Source organism: Rhea pennata, chromosome 4, assembly GCF_028389875.1.
Source record: "Rhea pennata isolate bPtePen1 chromosome 4, bPtePen1.pri, whole genome shotgun sequence".
NCBI lineage: Eukaryota > Metazoa > Chordata > Aves > Rheiformes > Rheidae > Rhea > Rhea pennata.
In genome coordinates, this window is record NC_084666.1 from 35,726,771 (window position 1) to 35,739,865 (window position 13,095).

The 13,095-nt window shown below is 37.7% G+C and overlaps 1 protein-coding gene across 7 annotated transcripts in view; it reads right to left on the reverse strand.

Annotated features, from left to right (window-relative positions):
- Positions 1–13,095, reverse strand: part of TENM3 (teneurin transmembrane protein 3) — a 319,443-nt gene that overhangs the window by 45,056 nt on the left and 261,292 nt on the right. For all 7 annotated transcript variants that reach the window (XM_062575783.1, XM_062575781.1, XM_062575778.1 and 4 more), the window contains 4 exons: positions 9,109–9,325; positions 7,972–8,091; positions 7,321–7,582; positions 446–713 (listed from right to left, as the gene is read on the reverse strand). In XM_062575783.1, coding sequence (XP_062431767.1) covers positions 446–713; positions 7,321–7,582; positions 7,972–8,091; positions 9,109–9,325 — 867 coding nt within the window. The remainder of the gene's footprint in view (positions 1–445; positions 714–7,320; positions 7,583–7,971; positions 8,092–9,108; positions 9,326–13,095) is intronic.

Consider the following 13,095-nt stretch of genomic DNA (forward strand, 5'->3'; position numbering starts at 1 on the left):
AACACCAAACATAATTTCGAAATATTTTAGAAAGTGATCTGAGATTATTATGGTAACTTTAGTTAATAAGAGTAAGCAGATTAGGATAGGTACATAAAAAAGGCATTTGGTGAAGTATGTCAGACTGCTGTTGTGGTCTAGCGCATAAGGAGTGCCCAGACTAAGTACCATACTGAATTATTACGCTGGGGGTTACTCACAGGTTAAGAACACTTAAGAGCAAAATCACCACAGCCTCTTTTTCCTTTTGAAGTACGCTCTTCGTACAACTCCCATGTTAGACAGGAGTTTAGATTAACATTATCTAATATATTTTATTATGTATCTTTATTTCTCATCTTGTCCTGATAAATATCTTCTAACTGACGCATATAGACATTTGAGATGTAATTCTCAATTTTCAAGACTACAGTGAACATGGAAAATACTCTCACAACATACATACCAACAGCTTCAGATAAGCCATAGACTCTCTGATTGTATGCATCAGTTTTATCCCATATGAAAGTGTATGCCAGATTTGGGGATGCAGGGAACCATTTTTGGAAAAGTCTTCCCACCACTGCCACCATAAGATGAACCTTCATTAAGTTAAATGGTATAACAGACTGCGTCATAGTGATCTTCAGAACAGATTTATATCCTGCAGCCCTGGAGCTTAAGTATGACAACTTCAGATCGGTTCCTGGTATTGTAGTCTCTTCATGAAGCACCTATGCATTGATAAGAAAAACTACAATATTATGATTTTGAAATCAAACAGAATGATGTAGTTATTGTAAAAGGATGCCTAAGATTTTATCACATTATAATCCATTATAAAGCAGCATCTAAATCTGTCCTTCATTTAAGATGTAAAAGAAAAATAATAACAATATCTCACCTTTTTCTGAAAAGCAAAGTCTAAAGTCTTTCTTACATAGCAGCTATTTAGTTGTTACTGTCTGCTGGAAAGTTTTCAAAGATCCTTCCTTTATTTTTGGGGTAGGAGGAGGGGAAAAAAGTATGGAGAAGAGGATCAGAAAAGCACCCTTCACCTATCTAAGTGCAAAGAGCCACTTCTCATGCGGCCATCCCTATTACAGCTGTGGATAGGTAATAAAGGCAATAGAGCCCCTAAACACTAAGGGCTCCAGACTTGGGTAAGGACCTCTAATTGCTCCTGCAGTTCAAATGATAAACAGTATAACACAGGAAGGACTTTCAGGTGGTTGATTATTTGCATTACCTGTGGACTGTAAATACTTTAAACTAGAGCATTCTTCCATTTATTTCCAAGAGAGGTAAGTAGGATGCCTCAGGGAAAGCTTTTCCATATTTCCTGATCAATATTCACTACTCAGACATCAGCTCACCACTTTCTCATTTCAGAGAGGTGCAATGATTCAATTTTATTTTTAAATGCTTCCTCTTTCCCCCTCCTCACTCTTGTCTTTCCCTTCGAGCTGAGAAGCTTTTGTAGATGATGGATGGAAGTGAAAAGTTTCTACATTACATGAACGAAGACAGCCTATACTATCCTATACCTCAGTCAGGACATATAACTGTATTAAAATCAAGTCCCTAAATACTGAAAGCTAATACATCAAGTCAATAGCTACCACACATCCCCTTTTATTCAAAAAAAAAAAAAAAAAAAAAAAGAGTATCTAGACACATTTATAAACACAGTGAACACAGTGTTTCTCTGGAGGGAGCAGAGAGCAAAGGACTCCGAGTCACCAGCCCACAACCGTGGCAGTGTCAGAGCAGCAGTCTTAGGGTGGTAAATTTGGAAAGCTTTATTTTACCTCCCTAAAAGTCCTAAAGATTGTTAAGGCCAAACACTACCTAGTATTAGCAGAAACCACACTCCAGGGAGAACACATTGCAAATATCCCCAACATCACTCTTGAGACTTCAACAGGTCTCAAAGGCCAACTACCAAAAAAGTGCTAAGTTAGCTCAGGATTTCTCTATGCTAGGGAATTCCTTGGAGACTGCTTTTAAACAATTTATTATTTGTGTTGAATAGGGATAAATAACATGATTTGTACTGTTGAGGGCAGCATCAGATACCATGCTAGCACAATAGTTGGCACTATTGCTGGTATATAAAGAAAGAGTTATATACTATTAATGTCTGTCTCTTTCCCAATTAAAAAAAAACAATAGTATTTTGGCTCATTTTATGGCACAATCAATCATTTAAATCTATTATACGTAAGCATATGTTTCTTCTTCTCCAGTGAAACTATAATACAGCTGTAAGAAATAAAGGAGTAATTGTAAGACACTAGACAAACAAAATTCTGATCAACAAAATGTTAATTTTTGAGTGTTTCCTTTTCCCCCACCAACAACATGGCATCTCTTGGAGCAAATGACAAGTAGTACCATCATTTGGGAGGAGGTGAGAGTAACGTTGTTAGTATTTGTAAATCTAGCCTGCTCAGCCCCAGTTCAATATATGCACAGTATCTAAGCTAGAGGACAAGCAAATCTTTTCCAGGCAAACAAACAACCCTCACTCTAAGAAGATATGCAATTGTGAACATATTCCTTTTTTAAGACCTTGAAGAGAAAACACAAAATATCAAGGCACAAAAAACAAATCCTTCCTCAAGACATCAGTAGGACTTCCATATACTGCATATAAAAGTTTGCTGCAAGCAACTGGAGAAACAAAAGAGAAATCATATGCTTGTAGCAGCACACAATACAATGGACCTCCCTGCTCTCCTGTTATGAGCTCTGTTTCTTTTACAACTACAAGTGTGGGAGAGTGGTGTTAAACACTTAGGTGGGTCTTCCGATACTCTTGGCTGAGATAACAGGCAATAAATAGGACACCTTGAAGCTTCAATTTCCAAGAAAATCCATTGTGTATTTGGATTATATCAAATTAGAAACTAGGACACTCATTCAGTTCTCAGCGAGGTTTAGATCAAAAACCCAACCCCATTACTAGTATCTGTAAAGGCCTCAAATATCTGCTGGAAATCTCACTTACCACTTCCTTCTTACCATAAAATACCTCCTGAAGCAACATAATTTCTTGATAATTTTAGAAGTCTAGAGGTATTGTACGACATTTTAAGCTCTCTCCTAAAATCAAGCATTAAAAACAGAATTAAATAGTTTAACAATCTTCTGAAAAGTGAAGTCATTAGGCACAGCAGAGAGCATCTTGTGGGAGCCGTGACAATACATCAATTGCAAAGCCATCAGGAAAGTCTCAAGTATAAAAGCTGCATCAGAAATCGCCAACACAACTAATCTGTCTTGTACTTTAACTTTTCCTGATAGTGTCAAACTACCTTCAGAAAGGCTGATTCTCTAAGGGGCCTGAGTTATAGCCCAACTACCAAACCCTAAGAGCTGACATTTTATTTATGAATGATCAAGCTTCTTGGAAGGACAGCTGTGAAATATTTAACCTACAGGACTGAGATAAAGGTCATTGCAATTTTCACAAAGACAGAGTTTGTTGTCCTAAGAGTTCAAGTTGGTCAGTAAGTTGCGTAAATTCTGTAGGGTTCCTTGTCCTTCATGCCTACCAGGACTAAAGTTACCCAGGCTCTGCAATGCTCTGCTGCTCCAAAATATGATGCAATTCAGGTCACATGCTTTGATGGTATTAGGAACTCTGAATTAGGAAATTATATTCATGCTAGGAGGAGGAATGTCTGCTTTTTTTTTGCTGTATTTTTGGTCAAAATGAGCAACTTCAATAGCAAATATGAGAAAACTTTCAATAGTCAGTGCAAATTTTAGTCCAAAAATCAGAAAAAGGTTCTTTGCTGAGAGGTAAACAGCTTAATTGCTGCATTATAATGGAACAACATCATGGCTTAAGAGGGGCAAAGATAGTGTTTTTAGAAACAGATAAATATTGCTAACTACTGTTATTGCGCAAAGCTTCAGGCCAAAGAATACTAAAATTATACTGCTTTAAGTAAAAGCTGAAGTTACTTATTTCAAGACAAACAAATCTCTCCCTTTTATAAAAAGAATTCCCTCAGAACGGAAGCTTTTAAAAATGAACTTATAAGGAAATAACCCTAGGACAACAATATAAAGCAAGGATAAATGAAGATGGGAAAAAAAAACAGACTTGTGGTATTGCTAAGAAACCACAGAGATGAGGCCATATACATGTAGAAGCCTAAAATGTGTCAGTAAAAGTATATATCAAGAGGACTATATAAACGTACAGAAAAAAAATTTCTGAAAAACAAAGATAAATAAATGGGGATATTTGTATCTAAGGGTAAAGATGCAAATATTGATGGATGCCTCCATCTTTTCTCAGTACAAAATTAAAGCTTTGTAAATTTAGTTCAGTGGAAACATGAATGGAGTATCCATGTAACACCGAAATATCCAGGTATTCCATTAGGTTGCCCTGATGAATGACAAAACAGACCCATTTCTTAGGTGAAAATCTAACCAACTCTGAATTTAAGAGAATCATTTTTATTAAGTCACAACCTTGAACTGATTTTGACAAAACCTATCTGCAGAAATGGTTCACCTGGGCAACACTTAAACTAAACTGAGCATCCCCTGTAGCTAGCTGGTCCTCTAAACACGCATCTCATCTAACCTACTTTGGTCCTCTAATCATGTAGGTCATGCTCCTCAGACATAGCCAAGGTACTTCTTTCTAAACTTGGGGAAACATGCAATTTGAAGGAAAACATCAGTCCTGTGATCCCAAGAGTGTGGGAGAATCAGAGGCAAGCTGCTTGCCTGTAGAAGGCATCTGAGACCCTTGCAAGCATACTCAAGCGTGAACAACAGAAGCCCAGAAGATAAAAAGTCACAAAAACTCAGTTTCAAAATTGCTCAGTCTGACTCACATGTGGGTCTCTGCCAGGCCATGTATGTAGCATACAGACAATTATTATTTTAGGAAAAAGACAGCGAAACTTTACTATACATAACAGCAGTTCCAGCTTAACCTGATCTTCTGCTTCACTGACATGTAGGTTTAATGTCTTGTTCCACACTGATTAATCAAAGCTAGTTAAGCCTAGACAGAGCATGCTAACTTGCAATTAGCAGTAGATAAAAAGTCATGGTTAAATAATCCAAATTTAGTTAACTTGTTATTTGTTATCTTGCCTCTTAAACAATGATCTGTTGGGTCTTTGGGTCTATAATCACACCTCTACCTACTGCATTCTTGCTTTGCTCTTACTTGCACTCTTTCTTCTGTTTTTTCTTCTTCTTTTGCTTCTTCAGTACAGACTTTAATTTCCCCTCTGATCATTTTGGGATTAATAAACCACTAAGTATACTCTTATCTGCATTATCTGCAAAGGATGATGAAGCACTCCAAGGGATGATGATTACAGCAGCACATCATTTTCTCTTGTATGTGATACTGAGTGTTGCCACATCACATGAACAGGATGACTGCAAATGACTGAAAGAATATGGGGAAAAGTTGCTTTCTCTCTGCCTTCTCCAGTCTCCCACACTGTAAATTTGGCTTTGCTTTCTTTTGTGAAGGTTGCAACAATTCCTCAGGAACTGATCAGATAGTTTTGAACGGAATCTGAATCTGCCCCCTCCCCCTTTTTAATTTTTTTTTTTATCATTTGTGAATTTTTGGGCAGACAGACTTTAGTGCACGATGCATTTCCAAAGGCACAGCTCCCACTCAAGGGAGCCAGTGGATTATGTATATGGAATGAGCAAAGAATAGCACAGAGAACATTCCTTGACGTTTTTATACAGTACAGTTGCTGAATTTTTGCATGCACAATGATAGCTTTTTTCACCTCATCAGAAATCACACATCCGCATGTACTGCATGACAGCCTGCGAGAATGCGACCTCTTCTTATGGCTGGTTTTCTAAAGACATGAGCCTAACTCAACATCAGTATTGTCTGCCAGACTTCTTACCTAACTACTCTTGAACCTGGCAGCCAGGAAGAAGTACCCGAGTTTAATGCTCCAACAGAGAAAAAGGCTGTGTGCGCTTCGTGGGGGAATGACTGGACATGGCAGTTAGCTGGGATGACAGCGATGGGTGGGAATTAGTGGGAAACGAGACTTCATTAGTCCCACTGCTCACAGAACGACTTGATTATCTAGACATTACCATTGTTCCTTGAAAATACATATTTTCTAACGTTTTTCTATTATTACTTTATCTTGATTTATACACCATCTATTTAAGCCATTTTCCATCACTTCAGGAATTGAATCTATCATCTGTTGCCAAAACAAGGAAATTGTTTAGAAAAATGTGGACTGTATTTTGCAAATACTTTTTTCTAATTGACGTGCAAATACTAAAGGCACAGAAGCGCTAGTGAGGATAAAAGCAACCATTTGCTGGCACTGTCTAGGTCCGTGATTCCTTTGCAACTTTATTTTAAATTGACTCCTTCCATGAATTGCTGAACTGCTCTTTCTTAAAAGCTATAAATGAAAACAATTTGAATACATTTTCCGTGTTCCCCTGACGATGCAAAGATATTTCTTAGTGAATGGGCAAAAAGAGTGCCCTATATTATTATGAAATTGTGAGGGGAACAGAGAAGCAGGAGAAAGAGGGAGGAAGCGGGAGAAAGAGGGAGGGAGCTCTTTTAATAAGAAAAACTTGACAAGAAATCAATAATGGGACAAATATTACTTCTTAAAATGCTTTTAGAGTTGAGGAAGACTGCCTTAGTGATTAGTTATTTGAGACTAAGGAATCTAATAAAATCAATGTTATAGAAAAAAACATTCAAATGACAGTTCTTTCAGTTTTAAAACAAGGTTTTGATGTTTTTAAATCTTATGTTTGGTCTGGGTATCACAAGGTCTGAAAACACAGATTACCACATATCCTTATTGCCTTGCAAGCCTACCCTCAATACTACAAATACAGTTCTCTTATTTTATAAAAATGAGTGACATGCTATTTATCAGGACTAAATGGATAAGGTGAACTGTATGGGATTTTCAAATATAGCAGAAAACAGCTTTTAGATTCAGTGTCTAAGGTGCACTTCCGAGACTAACAGAAGGACAGCCAAAGAAGTCAGTTGTACAGTGCCTGACAGCTGAAGATACTGTGATTTAAATAATATAAACAAATATAAAACCAAGCATTCATTGGTGTGCACCAAGCTTTCTTACCTGTTTCTTTTTTTTTCCTTCCTTTTTTTTCCCCCAAATGAAATTTAAAAAATCATGGAACAAGTAAATTAATCTGAAAATCATCATATGTTGCAGTTTCTTACCAGTCAAAATAAAAAGCAGTTTGCGCTCTTTTCATTATAATCATTTTAAAGTGTTCTGAAATAAAATGCTATTTTTTTGAAGCATACTTTACCTGTGTCTCTGGGATGATAGGACTATCTTCTGGAGAAATTCGAAAGAAGGTAGATAAAGGTGATGACACAATAACAGGGTTTGGCCTTACAAATCCACTTAGATCACAACTAGGAATGTCGTTCTCTTCCTTTTTCATGACCAGCGTGTCCATGACATAAAAGACATTCCAGGGAATCCATACTGTGTGAAACTGGGTCAGGAAGGGTGATCGTTCGAACACCAGTGTCAGAGAGGCACCTCCATTTGCTACCAAATCAAACCTAGAAAAAAAGCAGGGTTAGCTATTCAGCAAATTCCCAAAGCCATCTACAGTTTCCATTTTACCGATTGATTCTTCATCCTGTTGTACTGTTCTGAAGACAGAATAGCTCTACTGGGAACAATGGAGAAATCAATTAAATTACATTACATAATGCTGCACTCAGAGAGTGGAGAATTTGGGATGCAGCATTTAAATTAAACAAGCCCGTTTACTTCCGAAGCATATAATCAGCATCCTTAACACTATTTGAAGAATGTATGAAGTACAGCTTTCCTCACTATTTTTTTCATGTCTTTTGTTTCCATTATTTTATTTCTGCAAGTGACTCCTGATTTATTAAGGTATTTGTTGTTTCTATGTCTTTGAAGTGCTTTAAATTGAACTTACATTCCATCTTGGCGAGTGATTGTATATCCATATTCTGGATAGTGTAAAAAGGAGACATTAACGCCAATGAGTGGAGTTCCATCAGCAGTTAATACCTGGCCCCTTATGACAGATGCAAGACTGTGAAAGAGATGCAAGATCAGATTACAAATTTGTTAGTTCTCTTCTAAATGAATAATAGCTAATACAGTGAGCATACACACATCTCTCTCCATGATATCAAATACTGTGAACAAAAACATTCCCGAGCCTCTAACCCTTCACAAGGTCACATAATTTACATTCTCTAAACATATGCCTCAACATCTACAGCTAATTATTTTGTTTTTATTTAGCTGAGTTTACTTTGGTTCACTTTGTCTGTACTGAGTTACTAAGACCAGTAATCTAGTGAAGAATTTTAAGAACTTATAAACTCTAGATATTCCCACTATAAGTCATACCTCTGGCAGATTCATAAAGGAAAATGTGCTTTTCAATTAGTATCAGAGCAATCTGTAAAACTGCAGGGACTAAGTACAAAATTTAAAAGAGCAATAAGGAACATTTGTGCAACAACTTTTAATCAACTGCTGTGCCCAAACACATTAATGCTGTTAAATAACCACAAACACAGTAGTTCTAGTGTAAATCATCTTCTTTCACTCACTGAGATCTAAGACACCTGCTTCCTGTTACTGGTTTATTTTCAGGTCATTACTGTTTCACAGAGTACCAGTCAAATAGTTTATGCAATTATACTGTCGTGCACTTAACAGTTCTATTACATTAATTCATAATTTATATTATTCAGTGAGCTCAGTTTTAAAAGTGCAGCTTTGCTTTTCCTTCTGAAGTGCTTTCATTGCTTTGATATACTTCCAACTGTGCTAACCCAAATCAACTGGTTAAATTAAGATTTATTTAATCATTAATGAAGTGCCCTGTTAGAATACAGGTACTAAGCATGGCAAGTACCTGCTGTAACCCACTGGCACTGATGATTTGAATTTTGTAGGAAGGGAGATAAAATAAGCAATTTGATAATATTAAGACAAAATGTCTTTGCTGAAAGTCCACTCCATGACATTTCTAGTATAACTCACACACTCTTCAGCTGCTTTTCATACGTGTGAATAAAAGATGAGTCATGCCCACCTCTTGTTGAAAGGACTTTCGCCGGGTATGACATGAGTGCTGTCTGCTCCTATGAGAAAACTGATCCGGTCATAAAACGCTTTGGCAGCTTGCTGAGATGGCGATTGCTGGCTTTGGCTGATAATATCTTGGGGATCAGGTAGTCCACGACAGTAAGGCTGATTTTGGCAAGAACTCTGCAAACAGCAGTCAGGATCCATACAGTCAACCAGTCCATCTGTTGGCAGAAATTCACACAAATGAACAAACTCGTCTTCCTGTGCTTTGCATATGAAGAAGCCAGCTAGCAGAGAGATTAAAAAAAATCATGCAGTATGAAAAAAATATTAATAACTATGATTAGTAAGAATTCACTCTCGGTTAATGCTAGTTTGTTTCCTCTGTGTTCTTAAACTCTTATGGAAATTAATGCTAGCTGAATGCACTCAATTTCTTGTACGTATTAAATGTATTTATTCAATACTTTTCTAAAAACTCGTGGAACAAACTAGAAAACACGGGGACTCAGGCTCTGCATATGCTCTTAACTTATAAATATTAAAAATTTGCAGGGGGGCTAAGTAGCTTTAGTCTGAGGTTATTTGGCTTGCTAGGGAAAAGAAATAAGTAACTCCCACTCTGTTGTTTTCCTGAACTTTTTAAGCATATGTATGCTGCAAGTAGCTTTAAATATTTAACAACGTTTATCAAGGTGAATTCCTTTGTACTTTGGAAGAAAGATATTGTTGCTAGTGGCAAAGGCAATTTCCACAACTATTTTGCATGAAAATGTATGAGAAAACAAAATCTGTACTTAACATTTAGATTTTGGTGATGAGGAATACTGGCCAGTACAAACAAGATTTAAACACATGGGTGCTTTTATGCTTATGTGCTTAATATTCACATATAATGAGCGTTAGATCTGTCACATCACTGGAAATCTAATTTGGTGAAAGATTAAAATCAAGATCAAATTGATAACTACTAATTTGCTGTAAGTAAAGTCATAAGGAAAATGAGCCTGGAAATGTCAGCTACAGAAAATTTCTAGATGAATGTAATATGGTATCACATAGCTGATAATTGCTTTCCCAAAAGAACAGCATGACTGAAATAGCTCCAGCATTTTATTATTCCATTTAGATTACGGAGGGAGCTTGCTTGCTGCAACTGAGCTGAAAAATATACTCATATAGTGCTCCGAGGAAGCCTATGACTGCTTCTTTCACAAAAGTATCTAGCTTTATAGTAAAACTTCTTTTTGAAGGGAAAAATATCATCCACTTTTGCTCAATCATACGTGGAAAGAATGCAAGTAAACAGAGATCTGCTAAATGTATTCCTCTGAGAATTGCCTTGCTATGCATATTGGTTAGTGGACTAGCAAAGTAGTAGAGACCTGGGATTTCTTTCTTTTGCACATCTAAAATTCCTGTTTAATGCAGTTGACATTGAAGAAGTGAGTTCAAGGAATATAAAAGAGATTAAAAAAAAATCATTAAATACATCAAAGTTTAAAGTTTTCCTTAAGAGAAAAGAAATATTATTGATTTTTAGTGGCAGGAGTGGTTGATAGACCAAATAGTTGTTCTGCCATTCAGAGGGACCTGGACAGGCTGGAGAAATGGGCAGAGAGGAATCTCATGAAGTTCACAAAAGGGAAATGCAAGCAATAACCAGGCACCAGGACAGACTGGGGGCTAGCTGGCTGGAAAGCAGCTTTGCAGAAAAGGCCCTGGGGTTCCTGGTGGACAAGCTGACCATGAGCCAAGAATGTTCCTGTAGGGCAAATAAGGGCAATGCTGTCCTGGGTTGCACTAGGGAAAGCGCTGCCAGTAGGTCAAGGGGGGTGATCCTTCCCCTCTCTGGAGCACTGGTGAGGCATATCCAGAGCGCTGGGTCCACTGCTGGGCTCTCCAGTACAAGAGAGAAGTGGACATACTACAGTGGGGTCAGTGAAAGGCCTAGACCATCCCCCAGAGGTGGGAGTAAGAGATGGGACTGAGCACTCCCAGAGATGGGAGCTCTTCCAGAGAGCTGGGACCTTTAGCCTGGAGAAGGGAAAGCTCAGGAGAGATCTTAACTGTGTGTGTAAACATTTGAAGGGAGGGTGTAAAGAAGACAGAGTTAGACTCTTTTCGGGGGTGTCCAGTGACAGGACAAGAGGCAACGGTTAGGAAACTGCATTTAAAGATCAGGAAAATTTTTTTGTTTTGTTTTCTTCACTGTGTGGGTGATTGAATATTGGAAGAGGTTGCCCAGGGAGGCTGTGGACTCTCCATTCTCAGAGATTCAAAACCCAGCTGGACATGGCAATCAGTTCCAGGTGGCCCTGCTTGAGCAAGGGGGTTGGACTAGACAAATCTCCAGAGGTCCCTTCCAGCCTCAACCATTCTTCATGTCTGGGATTGTCTATAGTCACATTCTTGTATAATATGAAGCTCCTTTCTGGCTGAAGGACTGAGCTCCCTTGCTGGTTTTAACTCTAGAAGCGTGGGTCAGTGTCAAAGCTAAGGGGACTGACAATTAAAAGCATAGTTTTGATTTTTTATACCTCTGTATGGCCTCCCAGGCAATATCTGGTACAGTTGCCAAAGGAATACTAAAATTTAGTCATTCATCTTTGTTAGTTTATAAAAAGCAAATGTACATCTGGCGTATAGTCTGCAGGTCATAAAACTGCATGAGATTGACACCTTCTGAACTAATCAGCTGGAAATGCATTTTTACAAGACTCTCCACTAACATCAATCAGAGAAAGAATCTCATTTTCACCAGCCAAGATACAGGGACACGCTGTTTGTTATTTTTCTGTAGAGTTTATCAGCAACTTGCCCAGGCGAGTGACGGATGGTTATGAATCTGGCTCCTTATAACTTCAGAAAACATTTTTCATTCTTCCTCTGTACTTATGTGGCTAGAGCTATCTAGTACCACTAAGCTGACTACTCTATTGCACTACGTGAAGTGGAGCAAAATTTCCTTTCTGAAACAACTCTGAAAAATTATTGATGAATTTTGTTCAACCTGAAAAATAGTCTTAGCGCAACACTGGCTTACCAGCTATATCATTCAAATGTGATAGCAAAATTATAGGGAAAATAGAAACTGTTACAGCCAGCTGGACAATCATTATCAGCCTCAGAAAGCTATTCTATATATTTTTTTGTTCTAGATGTAAGTGGCTCCTCTATACACAGCAGAAGTAATAAGTCCATTAGTGTTTCCCTCCTCAAAAGCTTAAAGTCTAGCTGTGAAAATCTTGACTAATGTTACTTTTCCCTTTGTTGCAAAATGCACAGAATTGCAATGGAACACAATCTGATGATAAGATTACTTATTTGGAGAGAATAATAAAAACAAAAGACATTAAACAAGGAGAGTCAAGACTTCAATGGAGGATTCCTGTACTTCCAGATGTCTAAAAATAAGATGCATGAGTGTGAACATTTGCCTTTGGGTGGAATTTAAATAATAAATAATAATAATTTAAATAATAAAATAGCTGGAAGGAAGAAAATCTGTGGGACAAAACATTCCAGATTATAAATTCTGCCAGAGTGTCGAGAGTGGATCATGCCTACAGACTTGCATAAATCACACTGCTGGTAAATAATTTAATTGTATGCTTAACTAACACAGAAACTCTATGAAGTGAAATCCAGTGTCTTTACAGAGAGAAAACAGTTTTGGAGTTATACCACTGCCCATCCCACCAGGGTGGTTTCAGTGACTGTGGCACACTAGGGGAAGAGGCTGGAATGGACAGAAAACTCAGTACTGAGAAACCTCAGTTATCCTCGGGTACATGAGGATCACATCACGTTATCGTGATCAGCGCACAAGGACCTTGCTCCATGAGTTACTATTGCAGTGCTTATGGCAGAGTACCCACAGCATATTCAACATTCTCGTTGGAGTGGAGAAACCTAAAATATCAAGGGTTGGGCTCTAAATAAACTGTCACTCCAGAAACGAATCTTGGCCTCACGGCAGATAAGCTCT